The following is a 24,130-nucleotide window of genomic DNA, read 5'->3' on the forward strand; positions in this document are numbered from 1 at the left end:
GTTGGGTCTAATTGGGTATACAGAAACTGTATTTCACTACGCTGTTGTTTTTACACGAATGAGCATACTGTGGACTATTTTCCGGATGGCAATATAACGTTGTAAAGTGAAAAAAAAAACTCCCTGGATTTCCCGGTTTGAGTCAGTCCAGTCAGCTGTCGTGGATTATTCCGGTTGTGCGATCACCGAGACTTGTTGCGTCACCGGCCCGGGGCACAACCCGTGGACAGGGACAGACTATAGGCTGAATACCATAACTAAACCCAGTTTAAAAACCATCCAGGCGATATACTTGTTCAAATTGATTATCTAATCTGGTCTGTGTCACCTGGTCGATTTGTCACAAGTGTGGGTCATGTGTATAAGGTGGATTTATTGGCCCTATTTAACCGTATAATTACAATTTGGCGCCCGCAGCGACAATAAAGAGCATCGTGTTTTAGTTTTTTTGTCCCTTTGCTTTTCAGCACCACAAGCAGTGGACAGCGCCGAGCAGTGCGATCAGCGGCGACACCCTCAGCTGCATCTAAATACCATGCTAGATGTCCGTCTCTGTGTTTGATGTGCTGTCCTTCTGTGATTCGTGCTTAACTTTAAGATCGGCAGGAAAGGCATTTGTCTCAGCCTTTCATGCTATGAGGCCTCGTCTTCCACACACTTTCAAAGTCCCTTAGCTCAACACTCAAGTTAAAACGTGATTCTACATCTACAAAGACTATCTGACCAGCACACACAGATTTATTTATGTTAAATTCATAACTGCATTTTTCAAGAGTTTGGAAACCCTATACGCACAGTGTTTACCCCATTTTTCCAAGGCACCCCTGTTATGACACGGTTGGACACAACTGTTAATATCCAGAAAAAAGTTTTGACAACATCTGCAGCATCCAAACCATAAATAAACCACTATCACTATCACATCTGGATATGGCTTTGTGGGCCATAAAAATGCACTCTGAAATATTCTTGCGAGAGCCGAACTAATCTTAAAATGTATTCCTCTTGGGAGATCAAGTCGTGGTCAAGAAGTGTGGAACTTTTCTCTTGTCAGACATCCTCTGCTCTTGATTGACTGAGAATTAAAACCTTGATAATAGGTTGTGTACAGAGAAATTGTGGATCGATATTTGATTAAAAAAATAGCTGTAATAGCATCATTTCATCACACATGAGCGATCTTCTAAGTGAAGTATTGCGTTTTTAAAGAATTTCACTTTTGTCAGATTAGATAAATATCCCTTTTAAAACGAGGTTGGTGGGTTTCATGGCGTCCCAGTCAATTGAGCTGTCGTGTGCCCTCTTGTGGCTGAATCTATGCATGCATGTTTGTACAGTGATTATGCCTGGGTATAGTAGCATATTGTGTCTAACCGGATTACAGTCACATACAATTACATGCAGCTCGTTTTAACAGTGTAGCAACTGTAATGAGTTACAGTTATTAACAAAAACAATAATCATGTTGAAGATGCTGTTACATTAGGAAGAGAGTCGGTGAGAAAGACAACATAGTAATGTTCATCATATGTTAATCGTGGAATCAATGTTAAACCTGTACATTTCATGAATTAAATAATTCACAATCAACCAGATGTAATTGGAAATCCAGGATGCCGTGTAGAATGGGAATGTTTAATTGACTAGAAATGTTTTTCAAACTGTTTATGTTGCAGATGTTTCATGCTATGAAAACAGTTGTCGGGAGATAATTGACATCTTTTATTATGTTTTTTTTAATGCTATATTTTCTGATATGTATTTAATAAACAAAACACAAGGACATAAAATGTGTGATCCTCGAAAATATGTACTTGACTAATGGCAAGTTGCACACATTTTCAACCCATCAGTGGGAAAGATACAGTATCTTTCACACTTGCAAACTCACTCTTTACATAATATTGTGCTGGATATGTCTTCTCCTTCACACACACACACACACACAAACACACACACACACACACACACACACACACACACACACACACACACACACACTAGAGTAAAGGCCTAGTGTATTTGAAGGACAGATAAGAATCTTCCAGGAGATACCGCTGCATGTTCATCATGGGACCGTAAACTATTAGCTCTCTATTTATTTACTTCACCGAACTATTAACGTAACCCTGCATGCCCAGAGGCTGCCTGGTTAACCAATGCTCCGCTTATCTTTTTCTTTTCTCTCTCTCACCTGGGTGCACCTTATGGTTCTTTGTTATGATAACTGCCCTCAGTTTGAGTTTCCACTATAGAGTGTTGTGGGTCATATGTATTTGATAAGATCAAACGCATGAGAAAAACAGTGCGTCTTTTGGAAGTACCTGGTTACAGTAACATCCCAAGGCTACTAATCACAGAGCGGACTTCCTTATTCTGAAGATGCAATGTTTTTTTCTGAGATGCTTATCTAAATGTCGGCCTGGCCATTCTTCTAATCTGTTTCTCCTATTTCACACAATGTCTGCTCTGTAGTCTTTGTGATGCAAAGCTCTTTTCAATAGTCATTGAACTGCTGCAGGGGGATAAAGACAAAACATCAAACATAAATTAGTATATCACAATCAGTCAAACTAAAATCAGATGCACACCAATTTTCTTTTTGAAGGGCATACTAACCACACTTTCTGTTCCCCTCTTTCCAGTGTTAACATAAAACACAGTGTGTCGCATTAAGATTTAATACGTAAAGAAATGCAGAAACGATCCTTTACGTTTACACAAACATTTACAAATGCAAAACTTGTTTCATGAAATGTATTCCAACGAGTATACAGTGAGGGACTGCAGCTTTATGTCTGCGTAACATGTGGCCAAGAAATAGTATAATACACTATTTCCACACCTGTGTTTATTATAGCAAAGAGAGAATTGGCAGAAGTAATGCTCTTGAGTCAAAGCCTCGACTAGTTAGATCTCTGTGGGCGACTGCAGTATGGAAACAGACATTATGGCACATTATTCAAAATTCCCTCACAGCATGTGGCATGATTCTCTAAAGACCAACACAGGTTAAGCACACATTGTTTTACAACTGACTCTCATTCTAACATTGTAAAACCTCTATAAAAAGCCAATGAATAATGCAAATTAGCATCTTAAGGTGCTCAATCGGCTTGTCACAGTGAGCTAGAGCTGTAATGTTCCTGCTACAGTGACAGTGTGCCTTTTACACTTAGGAATGCATGACTGACTGTTTTAATGTTGAGAATGAATGGAAGTTCCTTCAGTCAGATGGCTGCTCCCTCTAGTTTATGGTCAGATTATCACTGTGATGATCTGATTGACTACAAACGTCTATCTGTTTTTGATCTGGTGGTGTGGCGTTTGTCGTGAATACTGAGCAGTATTGTAAGTATAGCTCTGGAGAGAATGGAGATTTTTTCCAGTGCTCTAAATAGGCCGTGTAGTCTGATGCAGGGCAGGACCTTATCGCTTTAGGGCCACAGCCAAGATCAAAACGGCCTATGGGTTGTTAGGCTGTTAGACTAACTTTATCTTTACTGGACGCAGAGCTAATTATTCTGGTTTTTTTAACGTGCGGTTTCAGAAATACAGCCTCGAAAGCCCCTGGCTTATTCTATGCGTCTGCGGAGCAAATTCAACAGAGTATTTCGTTTCGGGGGCCATTTTGTTCTTTATTTTTGATGCATTTTGTCCACCACAGTGCATTTCTGACTCAGCTTACCCCACTAATTGATTTGACATGGTAGATCCAATATCCTTTTCATGATAGTCAAACTTTAGTATGATAACTTTCTTCCCTGCTCCCCATTCCTTCTTTTATGGACGTATACTGTTTCCACATTTCTGTGTCAACTGGACCATTTTCTTTTTTTTTTACATGAAGTCTTACAGGAGGAATAAAAATAAATAAATATTGGGCCACATAGTGCAATTAAAGGGACAGGAAGACGACTCTCTGCTGCTATAATGTTGGGTCAAATTCTAGTAAAACATGGATAAACAAATGTCATCTTACAACCCTTGCGTCCCATAAATATTTGGTGTTTATTCACTTTTTAGCAAACAAAAATCTGTCACAACAGTTGCACCAAACAGCTGGCTTTGCTTATTCAATTATATTATATTATATGTGTATGAGGTTCAATTCATCCTCTACATGAGGTTGTGACAACATCGTTCCTTCATCATTGTTGTGTTTAGACAATAAGGCAGCAAGTAGTGACTAATCTGATGGTGATCAATGAATTGCCTGCTAGAACGTCAGCACTGATGATGCATCAGTTTGTCTTAGAGAGGTCGTGACCAACCAGTCACTCATGGTGTGCAGCTTGAGGAGGCCTCTGAACCGAATCAGCCAGTCGCCTATATATATATGATCTTATTCCTGGGGGAAAAGAAAAAGAAAAAATGTATCGGTCTATTAAACACGCCTAATTATCATAATTATCACAACTCCACAAGCTTCAGAAAAGTCAAATGATCCCTCATGTGGTTCCCTGTGTCTATAATCGACCATTTGCACGGATGTGTTACACTGCCGTGTGGCTGAGCCACGGGTCCGCGCGGCACCTATTGTTAAATTCATACAACTGCTAGATGACCGTGCAGAGCTTTTGCGTGGGGTGTGGTGGAACTCGAAGAAAACATAGATCCTCCTCTCCGCCGCATCCATGCATATATCTCTCTCCTAACGTGTAACCTACTGTGTGTGTGTGTGTGTGTGTCTGCGAGACGGAAACTCTTTTGCATCTATAGTTGATTAAAGAAAAATAAATTACACACCGCCTCTCTCTAACGGGTTTACTGCCAAATGTATGTTTCAGTACAGAAAATACATAACAACTCATGCAAACCAATAATTAGTTAGCATCACATATGTCATGCCATTCGCGGTGGCATTTACTAAAGTGACCAAATACAAAGGTTTTTACAGTAAACTACAGACTAATGTCTCAATAAAAACTGACTCTAGACGTGATGATCAGTGTGTGGGCTAAAGTTGATTAGTAATAGCTATATAATAATAATATATAATATAATATAATAAGGATTATACAAAAAATGTCATACGAAAATAACTTTTATCCACAGTAAAATAATTGTCAAGTGCCACCGTTATAATATTCTCTTTTGCAGAGTGATCAAATATTTAAGTCGATGATGAACAATTTCCTAGATGCTGCTGCAGTTTTTGCGCAAAGAAATGAGTGCGCATATCAAGTAATCACTATTAGGTGCTGCTCAGTATGTGCATATCTTCTCTCTAATGAAATATCCTCACGTAAACGTCGTGTCCATGAAGTCTGACTCCATGCCAAGAAAAAAAATCCACATTTGTCAATTAGCATATTTCATTTAATTTGTCATTTTTAACGGAAATAATATAATAATAACAATTTAAAAAAGCATAGGCTAATAAAAACTACAACATTAACAACAAGCTACTACTACTAATATTTATCATAGTAATGCTAGTAACAATACTTGTTCTTAATATGTTTGAGTAAGGGAAATAATATGAAAGATTGTGTGTGTGCATCTGGGAAGTCTGGTCCAAGTATAAATGCAGAAGGCTATAAGAACATTTGTATACAATGTATTTTGCGTATTTTCTAACATATGGTGGTATAGTTTTTTGATTTGTTTTATACAAATAACAATCAACATGCATTGTTGTCTTTACTGGTCCAGCTTAAACTTTCTTCCACATATACGCCCAACAGTGTCCCGATACTACCATAGACTATGAGGAGCATAATTCATATTTCAGCACAGGCAGGGACACATCATCCTATATAATAACATAATAGTTATTTCATTGGTTTTATTCAAAGTTTCACTTCGTGAAAAGTATCGTGCGCAGCAGCAGAAGCGTGTGACACCACAAACTGACCTCGTGAGGTCAACCCAGACAGAAGGGGAGCTCCCGCTGTCCAATCGCAACGCTCTCCCAGCCTCCGAACGTCCGGGTCTTTGACCAATCGGGAGGCGCAGCGCAGGAGCCAGAGGGGACAGCGAGTACAGATAAAATGTTTGACTTGCATCCATCCTCTCAATCCTCGCAGGACCGTTAGCGACCTGCTCTTTGATTTAAAACTCTCACCTCAGCCCACATCTGCCACCGGATACCAGTCAACAACATTTCTGAGGGGTGTTGCTCTTCTCGATTCAACCTGTTACTCAAGGAAAAGGCGGGCTGCAGAGAAGACGAGGTATTACAACAAACAAAAAGGGTGATTTTGTGGGATTAAAAAGGACAAAGAAAGGCAGCTTCGTTTAAACTGTTACCTGACAGAGAGTCAGGGATCATGACAGCGCTTGCAGGAGGTTTACCGAGAATGATGAGACCGACTCCTCACCAGAACTATCCGCGGGGAGGATACTCTCTGGAAGGTAAGAGACCACCACCAGTTGCTGCTCGCTGTCTGAAGAAAATCCAACTTTTCGAAAACTTCAGCAAAGTTGACAAACTCGAGTTCTGAAAAAAAACAACAACGTTTCCCTGTAAAAACATGTTATTATTAACGTGTTGTTTATTATTATTGTTTTAAAAAGTTTTAGCATAAATATCTGTTTGAAAACCAAATAAAAACGATCCCGGGATAAGTCGATATTTCCAGTTTCAACACGATGTGCCTTTAAAAAAAAAAAAAAATCATATTGTATTTATTTATATGCTATTATTTTTTGTTGTTTTTAAAGTGGTATCATGTCTGAAGGTATCACATTAATTGGGAGAGACATGACTGACAATTGTTTGAAAGTAAATGATTTTCTTTTCTCATGCCACTTGCAATAAAAACATATTTATTTTAGGAAAATGTAATTTGTAGATAGCCTCTAAGATGATTTGATTGCACTTTAAAAGTGTTACTTCTCGTGGATGATATCCAACAGGTATGTGGTCAGGTTGAGAGTTGTTTCTCACCACTAAAACTGAACCAGTTTCTGAAGACAACACACATTGTGTGTAGTACATGTTATGAGCACTCAACTAACTGAAGCCCGTGCACGTCCGTGCAGTCTCCACTCCGTTAGGACAGGGTCGGGTCAACCAGCTCGGTGGTGTCTTCATAAACGGCAGACCTCTCCCCAACCACATCCGACATAAAATTGTTGAGATGGCACATCACGGTGTCCGTCCGTGTGTCATCTCCCGTCAGCTGCGCGTGTCCCACGGCTGCGTCTCCAAAATCCTGTGCAGGTACCAGGAGACAGGCTCCATCAGGCCGGGGGCCATCGGAGGCAGCAAGCCCAAGGTGAGAGATATACGGCCCGGCCGGTGATGTTTTGGGGAATGTTTGTGTTATGTTTGTGGTTTAAATTCCAGGTTTTCACTCGGTAGGAAAATCACATTTTAAAAGCGTACAATGTGAAACGCAGAGGATAAATAATCTATTAAAAAAAACTAAAGAAAGTCATGGAGTTTAACGAGACCTTTGTTGAAAAAACGTTTTTTGTAGATATATTGCAACTTGAACAAGTTTGACTTTAAGATCCTCTACTAAGTGAAACAATCTCTCTGAATGTGTCACACCTCTATCCAAATTCTTAAATGTGTGAATAATAATTAAACATTTCTGTCTTGGCTGTAATGGAAACCTTGGACCTAAAACAATAATTAAAAATGACAAACTTTTATTCTCTCCTTCCTCCCATCAAAGCAAACCTCTTCTCCAGAGGTGGACAAGAAGATCGAAGAGTACAAGAGAGAAAACCCGGGCATGTTCAGCTGGGAAATCAGGGACAAATTACTGAAAGATGGGGTCTGCGACAGGAACAACGTTCCCTCAGGTAGGCGATCGTTTCCGGAGCCTCAAGAAATAACAAATATTTTTCCTCTTAACTTACATTTAAAAAAACAAACATTTTTAATACCATATCAATTAGAATACATGTGAACATAGCCATCAACGCACGTTTTAATATTGTTTGCATGCAGGACATCCTTTGTTTTCTTGTGGAACTTCATCTCTTTTTCATCTTTTTTTTTTTTTTTTCGAAGTGAGCGCCATCAGTCGCATCATGAGGTCTAAATTCGGCGGAGCCGGTGATGATGAAGAGGAGGATGATGATGTGGTGAAGCGGGAGATGGAGGAGAACGAACCACGGACCAAACACAGTATCGATGGCATCCTGGGAGACAGATGTAAGTGCAGCATTATAGCGTTATAAGAGGGACGTCTTGCTGTACGCTTTACGATCCCAAAGAAAGGCGGCGAACTGAAGGAACGAGGACGTATGTGGATGGTTGCGATTTAATTGTCAGCTTAGACAGAACACTTTTAATAATAATGATAATAATAACAATAAAAAATAATTGGCAACGTGCTAATTCAAATGGTATTTATAGATATGGAATTTATCATAGCCAACTGTTTTTAGTTAACCTGCTCAAAAACGTTAAATCCATTAAGTCCCAGGTGTTTACGCATGCATTTAGGCGTCTGAGGTTGAACAAATGTGCAGGGTCTTTTTTTCTAAGTGGATAATCAAACATTTGTCTAACTTCCAAGCCTGAGAAATTTTTTTTTTTTTTTTTTTTTTTACACACAATCGGACACTTGAGGATGAACTTCATGGGACAAAGCAGGGAGAGTCCATTGAGACTCACACCTCAGTTTGACGAGCACAAAAGCCAAACTCCAGTGAGCGGCTCAGTGTTGTACAAAAAGACGCCAGGGCCTTTCAAAACGGGAAAGAAAGGGAGAAAAAACTGCGCTGACAAAAGGCCGGGAGAAGACATTATGAACCCGCAATGAGCGATGAATTATTCAGGGACACCAATAGGCCCGGTGCGACCTGGTTTATAGACTGCTCAAAAAAAAGTGCCAATTTTTGGGAGCTTTTCCCCACTGCTGTCAGTTTTTCATTGAGAAAAAAATACGGGGAAAAAACCGCGCCGACTTAAAGCAAACACCTGTTGATTTACGACCTGTTGGGATCTGAGGAGTGTTGCCGCAAAAGGAGAGGTTGCTGTTGGAGACATACTGCAATCTGTAGTTAATTATTGATGACTAGACATCCAGAAACAGTGGTAGTCTTTTGGCGATAGCGTGGAATGACGCGCAGATTCATTCATGGTGCCAATTGTTGTAGCTTTGTTTAGATTTTGTTTTACTATTCAATTTTTTTAAGATATGATAACAGAAAAATACGCATGATGCTATAACGCACTTGGCAGCAAAACGGTCGTTTGCCTGCAGTGTGTTGAATTCACGTCCCTAGCGTTATCAAATTGAACGGTGCCGTTGCTTTTGCGCACGGAGCTTTTGTCTCACAGTCTTTGCGCAGTGAGCGTGACGCCTTCAGCCAGTGAGCGCAGGGAAACCCTTCTCTCCACTAGATTAAATCCAAACCTTTTATTTCTCCCCACTTTCATCTCAGACAAAGTCCGCCCCTTTCCTTTCCGCCCAGGGCGCGCACATTCATGCGGTATCTGTGGGCACTTCCCTCTCCTTCTTTCAGGGAGACACATCTCCAGGATCAGGCGGTGGACTTCTCTGACTTTTCAAACTCATTACTGCGAAACAAACACAACAACTTTTATTAATAATCAGATTACTGCAATCGATAATTAGGATGCATGCTTCTTAGATGAATCTGCTTTGACCCTTTGTTTATCGTCCTCTTTGAACAATTTTTTGTTTGTTTGACAAACTAAACCCTAAGTGTGTTTGACACAAACCTTAGAAAACAACTTTTTTTTTAAAAATATAAATAATTAATACTTTCTGGTTGGTATGATTTTTTTGAAAGAAAACAAATAACATTAGCTATTTTACATCAAATAGGTGACATCCTACATGTAAACAGTTCTGAGGCACTTTCCCCCATTGATATACAGAGCAGCACTATTTCATTCTTGTGTCTCTTTGTGGAAGTAGTTGTTGTTTTTCTCTTTTATAGCTCTTCATTAGAATGAGAAAAGGGTGGTTTGGGGACTGAGAGAGTGTCTTCTGGCCAAATATTGATTAAGTAGGTGTTTGCAGAGGCTATTGTTGTGGTGGAGAGAGGCCTGTTGCTCTCTGCCCCTTTCTCCACGACCACTATTGTTGTCTTTCCTTAAGTGCTAAGATCAAAGCTGACTCATTTAGATTTATTTGTCTGGGAAAAGGACCGCTAAGGTTTGTGGGATAAAGTATATGGGCAGCCCCAGGTCTGCATGGCATTAGCAGGCCGGAGCATTGTGGGAAAAGGATGCTTGCTGGGATGAATCTGATGCTAAGTTGTTTACTACTCCTTGAACTGTTGAGTTATGGAGGTGGAATTTACTCCCGTGTAGAGAATTTAAACAGCATGCATGGTTGAGCTGCAAGCTTGAGAAGAATTATTCGTGGCATTTATCACATTTGGCCATAACAAAGCAGTGCACAGTGTATCTCTGGTACATCATTTTAATCTGAAGATTGAACGATGCCAAGATTTCTTCTTTTTTTTTTTTTTTTTGCCACGAGTGGTACTGAATTAATAGATAGCATCCTTTCCTCTATTTATTATTGCTAGCACTTTAGCCTCATTTAACTAATTAAAGTAGCCAAAGTCATGAAAGAGGAGTAGCTACTCTCGCAGGATCCATTTATGGCAGTGGGGGTGAAAGGGAGAAAGAAGAAGAAGAAAAAGAAAGCTCAGAAATACAAACAGTCAAAGGGATAACTTTTCTTTAAAGGGAATCCTGTGGTGCCAAATTGAATGAGCCTAGTTCTTTCAAATCTGCCATGGTGAACGCAGTCAACATGTAATAATTGGTTTCATTGAGGTGCATTCCAACAATCTGCTGCCATTCTCCTGCCTCTATTGTCCGCAGGCAGGCAAATAGCCAGAGGGACAGGAGGAATCAAGTGCTGACAAAACATGAAAGATTTAGCTGCTTTTGTCAAAGGAGCTGAGTAGGACTTTGTTTGTGTAAATAAACTGGGTTACTGGCTCCCCGTGACTTTGGCATGGATCTAGAGTGAGGGAAATTTAGGGAGTAAAGATACATATTTGTGTTCGAGAGTTTACCATATTCTAAAGCAGTTCAAACTTGTTGCTAATATATTCCCGAGGGGGGAAAAATGATGACGGCAGCGAACTTCCATGAGCAGCTGCCACATGCAAGCCATCTAATCCAATTTTAAAGTTTCATAACTTATATTCCCATCAGACATCTAAGAATACAAACAGATACGGTTTCTCTCACACGCAGGGAGCAAAACCGACCGAGCGGCACGGCAATAACCCACAACTGTAAACAGAGAGATAGATGTTAAATCTCTACGACTTGTGTCTTTGTCGGGGGTCCTTGCATTTCCACGGTGACTTGAGTTGAAGATTGGAGGTTTAGAGGAGACAGAAGGCCTCAATGTAACCAGAGGAATGTCCGCTATACAGCCACGTCTCCATTTTCCTCTCAGGGCCGGATAATAGAGAATTTTATATGTGGGCCTCACTCTGTGTTTTCCTGTGTTAATAGTGCATATAATGCCGGTTTAGCCTAGTGGACTGTTAAGTGAAAAACAAACCAAAATTCACTCTGTATATATTTCTTCCCTTGATAGATGGGCAGATAGACAGATAGATAACTCACAGCCCCTTCTCTGTCACCCTTCTCAAATATAAATACTCAACACTTTTACGTTCGGTGTTGGCATGACTCAAAAGGCAAGAGACAAAATCCACACTGGCTGATCTGCAACTGAATGCAAACTCTATGCTTCATTAAAGCCTCTTTCTCTGTTGGCACCCGCATTGTGATCCTCCAATATTAATTCAAAGGACAATTAATGAATGCAGGCCAACTTTGAAGTAATGGGCCGGGGTCCTGCCCTGAGCCGGCCCCTCGGCGCTGATGTACTCTCCGCATTCTCCCCACTAACCCCAGAGACACTGTGAAGTGACTGAAAGAGAAGCAGCGAGCAATGGAAGGTCAAGGAGAGGAGCCCCAGTAGAAAAAGAGCTCTCTATTTCCTTGGAAGTATTAGCCAAGCAAAACTCTGTGATGGGGAGGATAAAGGAGTGTGAGGAGAAAAGGGTCGGGGGCGAGGGGACTCTGCAAAGAGGAGCACAATAGGATAGTTAATTGAGTAAAGCCAGACAGCGTTGTCAATCACTTAACTTTGTTTAGCCTCAGTTTTTGTGGAGCTGTTTCGTCCAGCACATTGCACATTATGGACACGCCAGCACAGCCCTGTTTCTGTTTTGATTAATGTCTTTTTTCTCCCCTCTCTGAACAAAGAAATCCACTAAAAAAACAACAGAAATGTAGGATATAAGATATTTAAAAAATATATATGTTATAAGTTCCAGAATTTATTTCCTACATTTGTCCAAACACAGGCATTAGAGCGACAAATAAAGTTGAAAATGTGCACAAAAAGCTCAAATGACCAGTAGAAACGCACCTTTTAATGAGTGACTGTAAGGTATAAAATGAAAGCGTGGAATGTGAGGAGGGCTTTTCTCTCTGTTGAGTGTGTGAAGTTTTGTTGCACGTTTAGTGGCGAGGCCGTCTTTACCGCAGAGCTGTGCAGTAGCTGTGAAAAGGTCAGGGGCTAACCTAGGGTCACTTGACTGGTAAAACTATCAGGCCCCAGGAAAGGGAGGTTACAATAATGTTTGGGAAAAGATGACAACTGACAGACTCCCTAAACTCAGATCAGCCAATCATCAGTGCTTTTAATAACCTCCACTTTAGGATCCTATAGGCTTGTATCTGTTGCGGGAATTCAAGTACAGGCGTTTGCAGTTTTCAGAGAGTATGCTGGTTATTCGGAGCGAGGTTGCTTATGTCTGTCTGGCCAAAACGAGGCCGGACTGAGGTGGGAGCTCTGCTGGTTAGTGCCCGTTTGACTGGAACGTGCGGCAGACTGGCCTGTTGCTTTGTCCCTGCGTGGGTTCTGTGACGTTGCTTTGTCCGTGCCCCGAGGGTGGAAATGCCACCGTGAAACTGTCACCTAACTGCACCACGGTGGAACTAAATAATAACCACCGCACACTGGGCACTCATAATAGCCATGAACGGCCATTTGTGGCTTTTTGTCACGTCACCAATATTAGACAGAGATACATCTTTCAAAGTCATATCGCCAGCTCTTTCTTTGTCTGGTAAGTGCCAACCTCCTGCGCTTATTTACTTCATTTTTTTCTGCCCATCCTATCATCATCCCCGGCTCTCTTTCTCTATATCTACACCCCCCCCCCCCCCTTCTCTTTTCCCAGGCAGCTGCAGGATCCTGGGGTCTCTTTAGCAAGTCAAGTGAGCAGCCCACTCACTCCCATTTTTCCCTTAACTGTTAACCCCAGCTGAGCCCATAAGCTGTCAGTTAACTATTCTTTTCCTCCAGTGCATCTGCTCGATCTGGCTCTATGTAGCATGCCACTATTTTATTCAGTGGCCCACTCGCACTATGCTCTGTGGCCTGAAAGGGCCAGATCTACTTCCCTGGGCAAATAACTAGTTCATTTGTCTCTTCTGCCCTTTGTTTTGTGTTGCGAACACATGTCACCAGCTCAATTACCTTCTCTATTAACAGCCCCTGGAGGAAGGGCTAGCCAGCCCCTACCAAGACAAGGCTATAAACTGCCCCATATGCTCCGCTTCTCTTTCTCTTTCTCACTGACGCTGTTCATCCCTTTCCTTTCCTTCCATTCCTTCTCTCCTCTCCCGATGTCTTGCATCTTTATCTTCCTTTAATACCTATTCTGATTCTCTCTCGCACTTTCTGTCACTTTTTCCACCTCCGTTCACTTTTGTGCCATTTCAAGCTATGGATTTTGCGTGGATATACATGGATGTGTGCGTCTGTGCATGCCTCTTCGTATTAACGTCACTTGGAAGCATGGGAGGGGGTGGTGAATGCTTGGCAAGGCGAGTCTTGGCTGATGCAGACTACACAGTAAACAAGAGCAGTCTTTATCCTCGCAGTTGGAATCTTCACTTGTTTTTTTTTTTTTTGGCCCGTTCGAGGCAGTACTGTCGGGGCAGGTGAAGCTAATGGGATTGGACGTTCACATCTGTGACCCTCTGGAGTTTATCTTCCCTGCATGTCAGTCTCCTCTCTTGATCAATAAAGGGTTGTGTTTACCTCGAGCGGTTGGTCGGTAGCTCTGTCCTTTGTACTGCTGGTCTTTGAGTGTGTGTACATTGTGTTTGTGTGCACATACGCACTTGTAAATGCACTTGTTTAATGTAATTTAAGAGTCTCTGATCAGGGAAAGGAACCTGTTGAATTCACTTGTTGAATACTCCGCTAAGCTGTGCTATAACCTCCAAGCTAAGTTAAATAAATCTACTGCTCTAAACTACTCTATCTAAACTAGCTTGTGATTAGTCTACACCTTACTTTGTTTTGAAACGTCTGTTTTATGGATAACTCTCCAGCAGCCCCAATTTCCGCTTGAGGGATAATAATCTATCTTTCTATTAAGATTCTTGTCAGGGCCACGGCCAAACTGTGAGCGGCTATGGAGTATTTTGAGCTCCCTAGTGCTTTAGCTGCAGCGTAAAATTTGATTTGGGTGTTTAAGTAAGGAGGTCGAGGCCTCCCTTTGTGTGTTTTAGTATCCTCTTCTGCCATTTGTCGCGGGGAATGTGTGGGAACAACCCTCTCTGAGTCCGCTTCTGCATCAGCTTGCCTTAACATCAATCCACCGCAGCATAAGAGCCCTGTTTGAAGATGTCAAAGATGTGGATGCAGCGACGGGTGAGCGCACAGAAAGAGAGAAGTGAAGTGAATGGATGAGATGGAAAGGACAGGTTCGCTTTTATGAATGACCAGCACCCCCATTCTCCTTAGCTTGGCACCCCACACCCCTTCCCCAGCATCTTCTTCAGGTGCCTTCGTCCTCACATCTCCTCTCCATGTCAACCTCTTCAACTCCCCCATCCCCCCCAGCTCCGTGCCCCTCGGGCTGTGGAGGGAGGGGATGAAGGGGTGCTCCCCTGCTGTGCCCCTCCACAGCCCCCAGTGGCCCTTCTCTGGACCCTTTTGTGCCCCCCCCTTTTCTCCCTCCCACCCTTCATTCCCCCACTCAGCCCCTGGCCTTACAGCCCCCATCTCACCCTATAGCCCCCCCCTCCCCCTTCGCCCCGCACTCCCCTGCTGGGCAGGTGACAGACCCCTGAATGCGGGCCCGGGCGTCCCTGATGGCTCCTACAGATGGAGCGTGGTAATCGGTCCAACAGAGGCCTGCCACAGGCTTTTCCCTGCTAAGATACAAAGGCTTGGCTTCATCACTTCCAAAAAAAAAAAAAAAAAAAGACAGCGAGTGAGAGAGGAAGAGAGCAAAAGAGAAAGTGCAAGCCAGAGGATGACAAAGGCAACAATGTCATTTGCCATTAAGGGAGAGTCTGTGACGGAGTGTTTTCTCTGTAGTTACTAATAATAAAAACAGGGAGAGGAAAAAGAGAGGGAAAGACAGAAATAAAGGGGGCAAAGGAGGAGAGATCCACCCCCACCCTGCAGTTAACATGAGTTACAGTGCCAATGGGGAGCTTTCTCCTCTGTGTTTTATGAGCTCTCCTTCCCTCCCTCAGGAATCTTTTCGTTTCTGCTCCGTCATTGGTTCTCCGTCTTGTTGTTTCTTTCTCCGTTCCTCCGTCATTAAAATGTTAATGACATTGCGTGTTCCTTTGCTTTGCTGTTTGTTGTTAGGCTTCTTTAGTGTTGTTTACCTGCTGATAAATGGAAGTTTGACTCACTAATCCAAACAATATTGATGTGTTAAAAATGTGCTTACAGGAAAAGTATCAAGTTGTCATGCTGTGTTTGGCCTTCTCTTTATGCCTGTTGCGCTTAGAAATTTGCTCCAACTGGTCTCGGGCCACATCGTTACCTAAAGAAACCACATCCCGACTCGCGGTGCACGTTCCAGGAGTATCTATGCATCCAGCCAATCCTCTGTGAGACTTGATGCCAGCGTGGCGCCCTTGGTTCGAATGTAATAAAGAGCTCTTCTCAGCATCAGAATCTTGTGTGCTGGCGGCCTGGAGCACAGCAGCATTCCCAGGGAGCAAATCCGTGTGTAATGCCTGGTCAGACACACACTGGCAACCGGCACAAACATTTCCTGCTTGGCTCCAGCGGCTCCAGAGGCAAGGGGAGATCCCTGCTACCCCCCTCCATGTCTGACTTGGCACTTTTTAATTAAAGCTTTGAATCAGGAGGGCAGAGGGAGAATGAGCAGTCTGGAGAAACAGACGAGCCTCAGTCCTCCGCTGAAGCCTTTTTGTGACTTACACCTGTCTGTCTGCTTTTGAGTCTCTTATTTTTGGTGTTGGCTGCATAGTCTGAGTTTCAAAAAAGGTGCAGTGAACCTTCCTCATGAGGTTTAAGAGGTCCCTCTGGGGTTGGATTTGGGAGTGGATTCTAACTCTCTCTGTCTTGTGTCCATCTGTGTTTGACACATTGTCATAGACTGCGTTCACTGGGTGAAAGCCTATAGCCGAGACGCAGCAGATGCATGTTTGTGAGTGTGCGTATGACTGAGAAAGAGATGGGGGGATTGCAGACATGTAATGGCGGACAATGGCAGGCTGTCACGCTAGTTTTTGGAGCCTAATCATTACTTAATAGATGGGTAACCTCCCCCCCGAAAGGCAGCAATAGTCCTCTGTCTCTAGTCTCAAGCCCTCATTGATTCCCTTCTTCTGCTGAATTAGATCCCAATGGCTGTCTCACAGTTACCCAGTCGCTCTCTCCTGCCTTCAACTGAACAAACAGATTAAGAAGCACCTGCAAAAGGCGGCCTGCTCTTTGCTATGGGACCCTATCGTCATAGCGCACAGCATGGCTAAGACTGGGAGAGACACAGTGTCCCAGGGAATAGATGCCCCAGAGGGATCTAGTCCTCACTAATCCATGTTCAAGCAGCTTCTGGCTTTTGATCCCCTCAGGAACCGCTGAGGAGTTTAAGGGAGCAGGAGGACACAATCAAAATTTGCTCTGTGCCATGTGTTGTACTCAGCACAACCTATTGTCTCAAATCCGTCCCAGCTTAGTATTTAGACCAAAGTTTTATTCTTTTTTGAGCCCGAGTCCCCTGAATGTCGAAAGTAACAGACTGTTTGCTTTGCAATTCCAGCCAGTCACTCAGACGAGGGCTCCGACGTGGACTCAGAGCCAGGCCTGCCTCTGAAGAGGAAGCAGCGTCGCAGTCGCACCACCTTCACCGCGGAGCAGCTGGAGGAGCTGGAGAGGGCCTTCGAACGCACGCACTACCCCGACATCTACACGCGGGAGGAGCTGGCTCAGCGGGCCAAACTGACGGAGGCTCGAGTTCAGGTTAGACACATGCACAGACGCCCTCTTCAACCTCAAAGTTCCCGAGACCCAGTCTTGACAGCAGAGACATGTGTCGATCTGTCATGGGTATGTGTCTTGTGGGCATTAAATTGACGTGGGTTGTTGCCACACATTCCTCACAGCCATTAGACATGTGTCCCCCCCCCCCAACACCCTCGACCCCACGCCTGACCCCCTTCAACACATGTACAGACTCAGACAAACTCAGATACACTGCAACCACTGTGTATGTAGACGGCTCTCTATTTGTCTCAGACACTGTACAAAAAGGGCTATGTGGAAAGATCCCAAAATAGATGCCGATTTAGATAATGTACTAATATAGGCTTTAACAACTGTTACCCTCTGAACCCATTGCCTTGCAGTAGCACACAAAGATGTAATGTCTGTGGTTTTACTGCATGCTCCAGATGTTAAGATCTCTATCAGTTCAGCTCCCTGTAATGGGTCAGAGAGGCCTCACACAAACACACACATACATACATACATTCAAAAGCACCAAGCACTCTGACATATATGTACTGTACAAGTGAATTTAGTAACTTATTCTTTTGGGTTGACACATGAATAAACATCAAACACTCTTGTCTCCGTTCTCCTCTCAGGTGTGGTTCAGCAACAGAAGAGCCCGGTGGAGGAAGCAGGCGGGAGCCAATCAGCTAATGGCGTTTAACCACCTCATCCCCGGTGGTTTCCCTCCCTCAGCGATGTCTGGCCTGCAATCGTATCAGCTGTCAGACAGCCCCTACACTCCGACTTCTATAGGTGAGTTTAGCGGAACACACTCAAAAACATACTTAAAACGTGTGCTTTAGAAATGTCACATAATCTGGAATCATCTTCTAGCAGCAGCAAAAGTATTCTGGTTGAGAGCAAAATGGGATTTTTAAGCAGAATGTTTTTATTCTGCGCAGCATCCGAGCAGCCCAGTACAGTCCACAGACCGCAGCCTCTGCCCCCCACCTCCGTGCACCAGAGTGGGCTCGGCTCGGCAGCTGGCTCCCAGGACGGAAGCTCTGCGTACTGCCTGTCCTCTGGACGTCACAGCTTCTCAGGATACTCGGACAGCTTTGTGACCCCGACAGGACACGGCAACACCGTCAACCCCACCATCGCCAACAGCCTCTCACCACAGGTTTGTCTCTAGATCCATTATCACAATACAACATAGAAATGTAGAAACACAATGAATACCTGCTTACAAGCACATACTCATATATACACATAGATTCTGTCTCAAACACACACACCTATCCACACACACATGTTGTCATACCAGGAAACAGGGCGCTAATAGTTCTTCATGGCGTTTATGAGCTGCACCGTATGGAAGAATAATGAGACACACAAACACACACTGTGCGTTTGACCTATGAGGTGTCATTGCAGTGACATTGATGAAAACCTTGTACGGCGAAGAAATACGGCAGCTTTTAATTTTTGTTTATTCTGATGGGTTGTTTGATGAATTTAAAATGTGGCAAACGTCAATCTTCGGGGAGGGGAAAAAGGACCAGACACGGGGAAGGATGTATGAATGTCGGAAGATGACACAAATCAAAACTGAAAAGACAATTATGGTCGATTACACAGTCATCAGTGGCCATCAGTGGCTCCCTACCAGCCCAGAAGATGGACTAACAGGCGGAAAACGAGCTTTTAACCGCCACAAAGGATGGCCGGCCCACATGCAATGCATGCTGGGTACTAATTCCCATGAGAGAGAATCTCAGACTCCTGTCAGGCACAGATAAAAAAAACTGCCTCAGGCAGGTTTGCTACGATGTGAATGCCTAAGGATGTATGTATGTTAAAAAAAAAGAAGAAGATCTTTGTTGTGGCTGCCAGGGTGCGCGGTCAGAGAGCGGTAGGTGGCACCATTGTGGCTCAGCATAATTGGCTGCTTTGATATATGAGCTCTAGTGATGGACTATAATTTGTTGTTTCCTCCTCAAGAATTAGCCACATGTACTTTTAAATCGTTATTCTTTTGGGTATTTTTTATTTGCACTGGACAGATTATAGTATAGAGACGGGGGAGAGTGAAGTTGACAGGAGAAAAAAAATGCGAGTGTCAGCGGTTGATGGTTTTTAACTCGTAATTATGTTGAAACACAAGTGGCATGAAAACCTAGTATCTGTCTTCCTGTAGCTGAGCGCATGGCTGTGGTGTGTGAGTTCACACACCCACAGGGTCACGAGTGACTTTAACTCCAATAAAGAGGCCAAAGGTGCTGTGGCCTCATGCATGGTTTCAGCATTAACCTTAGTGGGCAGCTCCGTACAGAGTGGACGTCTCATCTTGCGAAAAGGGGACGGTGGCAGGCCTGGAATGTTTTCTCAGTCTGGAATAGCAATCACAGAATGTTCCAGTGTCTTAATTGATTGGAATGAAGTAATCTATCCCCTTGTAACAAAGTGTGTAATTTATGCAAATGACTCACTTTGTTGGCTAATTTGTTTTAATTCATGTATTCATTGCAGCTGTGTGAATGTATACTGCAGTACAGTTTTCTGTATTTCAGACGAGGAGAGAATTAATTCCCTGATTTTAAATTAATAAGAGGGAGGAAATGAGGATTGATTAAATTCTATGACATTCATAGTCAATACATGAAGACCTTTGCACTTGGAAAACTTTACAGCTTCAGTTTTTTTCTCCCAAATAGCTATACAGTTTGGTCTATTTTGTGTTAAATCCTCCCTGGAATTATCCGGAGATCTGAACTCCAAATCTGTCTATGAAAGCTACTCTATCTGCTACTGTGTCCATCAGGAGACTCAGAGGTTCAGTTAACTCCAGATATGGTCACCTTAGAGCGCTTTGGGGTTTTGATATGGATAAGGTTGACTTTAGATAGCCGATATTGTTGTCTGAGCAGTTAGCTCTGTATTTGGAGCTTCAGTCAGGCCAGTGGTTTCCCTGTGGTGCGGGGTCTCTGGCGTCTCACCGCTGATCTGGTGCATACCAAAGGAACCCTTTCTCACCGAGCGAGCGAGCGGCCGGGATTTGCACCCCCCTGAGACCTAATCCCCGGAACAACCTCAAAACAGACACCATCGGGAACTGCTGCCGTGTCAGTCGCAGACAGAGAGTGCATGAACACACGGGCGTGTAGATAAACACAAACCCTCTGACACAGGCATGTACTCACAGACACACACCACGCATTAATGTGTGATGTTGTGTTTATGGCTAAACACCACTCGATAACAAAGGGTGGTAAAAAAAAACTGTTATATTTAAGTTCGTATTAGCAATAATTTAATTCAATATTTCAACAAATAATACAAAATGTTCTGAAATGACATATTTGACTGTTTTAAAGCAGCATCAAGATTTATGGGTGGCTGAATCGGATTTGTATTTTCTGGAATCCATGCTCCTTATGTCTATAAATACTCACATTTTGATGGGAGTCTTGTGTGCGACCGACTTTTGTATTTTGCAGTATATCACACATCCTTAGCAGAAGGAGAAATAATGGCTTGGTGTTCGTCAGATGTGCAAGCTCAGATCACTGACAGACCAACTGTAAATTTCATACATTAAAGACACCTGAGGTTGCCTCAGTACTGTGTGCATGTACATGTGTGTGTGCCAGCTGGTTGTCAGCTGGGAAAGATCCTTTTTTTTTTTTTTTTACATCACTGTTTTTCCATTTATTGTCTGTGTATTTGTGTTTTTTTTTTTGCTAGGCTTCAGATCTACTTTCTCCTTCATGGACTGTAACTCTTCTCCTCCCTTTGTTCGCTCTTTAACTTAACTTTTTAGACTTTTTTGTGACTTTGCTTCTCACGCAAACCTACGTGCAGCTGTTCACGATGTATCACCGATACCCCTACACCCTCTCTCTACACACCAGAGCAAAAAATGCTTATATTACACATGACCGTGCACACACACACACACACACACACACACACACACACACACACACACACCTACTGTTAAATACACAATTCCACACGTAGGAGAGGTAGCTCTCACACACATACACACACCCTACTCCTTGTTCCCACGTACCCTTTGGCCTCTTCACCCTGGCCTCACAAGGACACGGTGATTTTAGGGCATCAGGAGAAAGTGAAGAAGAAAAGAGACCCAATACATCAGTGGAGACACACAAATCTGTTGGAATTCTTCTTAAAACCCAACGCATTCTCACAGATTTCGTACATTATGATCAGTCAAAGTCTCAGACTCCTTACTTATTTTCTATCGATACCATTCGTAAAACAATGCTAGAAGCCCACAAGTGTCACGATGAGGACAAATAAAAGTGAAAAAATATCCTACATAAATTTGACAGGATAATTCTAACAGAAACCTCTAGTGGGCCAAAGGATTGAACTCTTTAGCCACCGTCAGCTCCCCAATCAGTCAAGCAGAGTAAAGGGAAACCATATGTGTGAGGGAAGCCAGTAATAATGTATTTCAGACGGACAAGGAGAGGGCCTACACTTAAGGCCACCTGAGTGGAGTGAAAAAGTTGATTGAATGGTGTAACAAAAGTAAAAAAAAATGTATTTTTCATCTTGAAATTTCTTGGCCGATTCAATTCTAAAGTATTACTTTATGACTTTCTGTTCTAATCACCCAGTTTCCCTCCATTTCTCCCCTCAGGTGATGGGCCTATTGAACCCAGGTGGAGTGCCACATCAGGCCCAGAGTGACTTCGCCCTCTCCCCGCTGACCGGAGGCCTGGAGCCTAACGGTGGCATGGCTGCCAGCTGTCATGGTTCCCAGCGTTTGGAGGCTCTACCAGGCCTGACCAGTATGCCCACCCTGCCTAGCACCCAGTCTTACTGCCCACCTTCCTACACCGCCCAAGCCTACGCCATGGACCACCATCCATCCTATCAGTATGGACAGTACGGTCAGAGCAAGGTATGCTTGAAATACACTTCATTCCTTAGGTGTTAACTGGTGTTTTCATACGGGTTTCATTTCCATATTTGAATTTAAATGATCTATAATTGATTGGAGGTTATGCTCCTCTGTAACCTCTGCTCTAGCTATGCGATTTAGTTTGTATTTTCCAACTCACAACCCACATTAATTGCGCAGACCCCTCTGATGAGCGGCCTTCTCAAATCACCCTGCGCTGTGCTGAAATTACGCGTATGACAAGAGAACGCGAGTGGCCCGGCTACCTCAGTTTACATTACCATCATCCGAGCGTTCACGTGGCCGGGTGCAGAGGCATGCACACGCATTTTCACTCGCTGTCCTTTCATGACCCCGTATGATGAGCTTGCCCATCAAACCCTCCGAGTAGCGCACCTAGCCATGTAATGACCCCTGTGTAACGAAGATAGCCGCCCAAATGAAAGGAGCCACTTCCCAAAGCGTGTTTGACAGGAGGGAGGGGAGAGTGCGGTGTGTTGCGGGGGCCTGATCTGAGGTACACTACCACATGTTGACCGGCCCATCAGTGGCAACATCTTGATTTCATTAATTTAGCCAGTCCTGGGAGAGACCCACATGTAGCTTTTGGGGGGTTTGGGGAAATGTGTGCGTCTACGTGTATAAGGCCTATGTGAGCGCAAGCATGTATGTGTGTGTGCGTGAGTATAAATGGAGGGTAAGGGGCTCTTTAACAGGGGGAGATTATGGCCCTTGGCAGGCCAGGATTAGAACCATGTGTCCCACTGGAGGTCAGATTTAGAGTTGTTATTGATCAGTGGAACAGAGCCACAGATCCAGGCTAAGGCTCAGTCTCGGGCTAGTTTTAGCGACCACATTAGCTTCAAAGAATATCTAAGGAGATTCCCAAAGCCGTTCACCTGTTTTTTCATTTAACCTGGGACCCCAGTACCCATTCTCACCTGCTCCCATGGGCTCATAAACACCTCTTTCTTCTTACACAGTTCCTCCTGTCAACATTACACACCTCATTTAACTTCACATGATGTTAGCCATCAGAGAATTGAAGCAGTTGAAGCTGAATAAAATTCAAAAGAGTCTTCTCAACCTTCCTTCTGTGTTTCCTTGCTCTCCTCAGGTGCCTTTCATTATATGAAGCCCCCAACATGGCCCGAACAGGAGGCTTCCCGGGCCAGTCTGACATCCATCGACCAGAGAACACCCCCACCCGCTCGCTGCCTTTGCCAAAGCTCCGCAGCCCCGAGGACAGCAAGAGAGAGGGGTTGAGGTGTCCTCCTTCAGCAAGGGAACCAGTGGTGGAGGAGGTGTAGTGATGGCGATGGAGGGGGTTGACTGGAATAATTTGGACCAAAGGCGCAGCCTCTCCTGTTACCTGGCAATCGCTTTGCTCGTGCGTCATGTCACGCTCCAAGGACCAAGCACCGCTCGTTGTCCATGCTTAAAGAGGAAGAGAAGACAGGGGTGGGGAAAGGGGAGTAAATACATTCAAGATTCTGTATTTGATTTTTGTAGTAAGTGGCAGAGAGGTGCCCCTGTGCTTCTGGGGCCCAACTTGATAGGGGAAGGGCTTATTCTTACAGTATGCTTATCAAAAGGCCGGATGATGATAACGTGTTGCACTCAGCCACAATGTTCTTCTAAGGATCCCTTCATCGTAATTTCCTCAGAAAATAATATTCATTGATGAGATTCTCTTATACGACTTTGGAGATGAAAATATGACTACACCGGAAAAAAACAGCAGAAAGGCATGAAACCAGGCGGAGCGGAGTCATTGCGAAACCACTGCAACCCAAAGAAAGTGCAATACATTCATACCTCATGTGATGTACATTAACACGGATCAAATGTCCCCGATTATACCCTCAAAAAATATGCTCTCTCTTTTTAATGTAATTAATTTTGGGTTGTGTGCATTGATCAATCAGGGGAAATCATCAAGCGATGAAAAATAGAAACATGTAGTCGTGATGTCATTAAGCCAAAA

General features: G+C 43.5%; 1 protein-coding gene across 1 annotated transcript; it reads left to right on the top strand.

Annotated features, from left to right (window-relative positions):
- The first annotated feature begins 6,180 nt into the window (after nucleotides 1-6,180).
- Nucleotides 6,181-23,278, top strand: pax3a (paired box 3a). The gene is made up of 9 exons (XM_076098479.1): nucleotides 6,181-6,360; nucleotides 6,991-7,226; nucleotides 7,632-7,761; nucleotides 7,973-8,116; nucleotides 17,032-17,231; nucleotides 17,858-18,017; nucleotides 18,167-18,387; nucleotides 21,880-22,143; nucleotides 23,261-23,278. Exons 1-9 carry the CDS (start codon nucleotides 6,276-6,278, stop codon nucleotides 23,276-23,278), a joined length of 1,458 nt encoding a protein of 485 aa, XP_075954594.1. The 5' UTR covers nucleotides 6,181-6,275.
- The last annotated feature ends 852 nt before the right edge of the window (nucleotides 23,279-24,130 follow it).

This window comes from Anarhichas minor, unplaced genomic scaffold (assembly GCF_050575085.1).
Source record: "Anarhichas minor isolate MPS153535 unplaced genomic scaffold, ASM5057508v1 ptg000024l, whole genome shotgun sequence".
In the NCBI taxonomy this organism is placed as follows: Eukaryota; Metazoa; Chordata; class Actinopteri; order Perciformes; family Anarhichadidae; genus Anarhichas; species Anarhichas minor.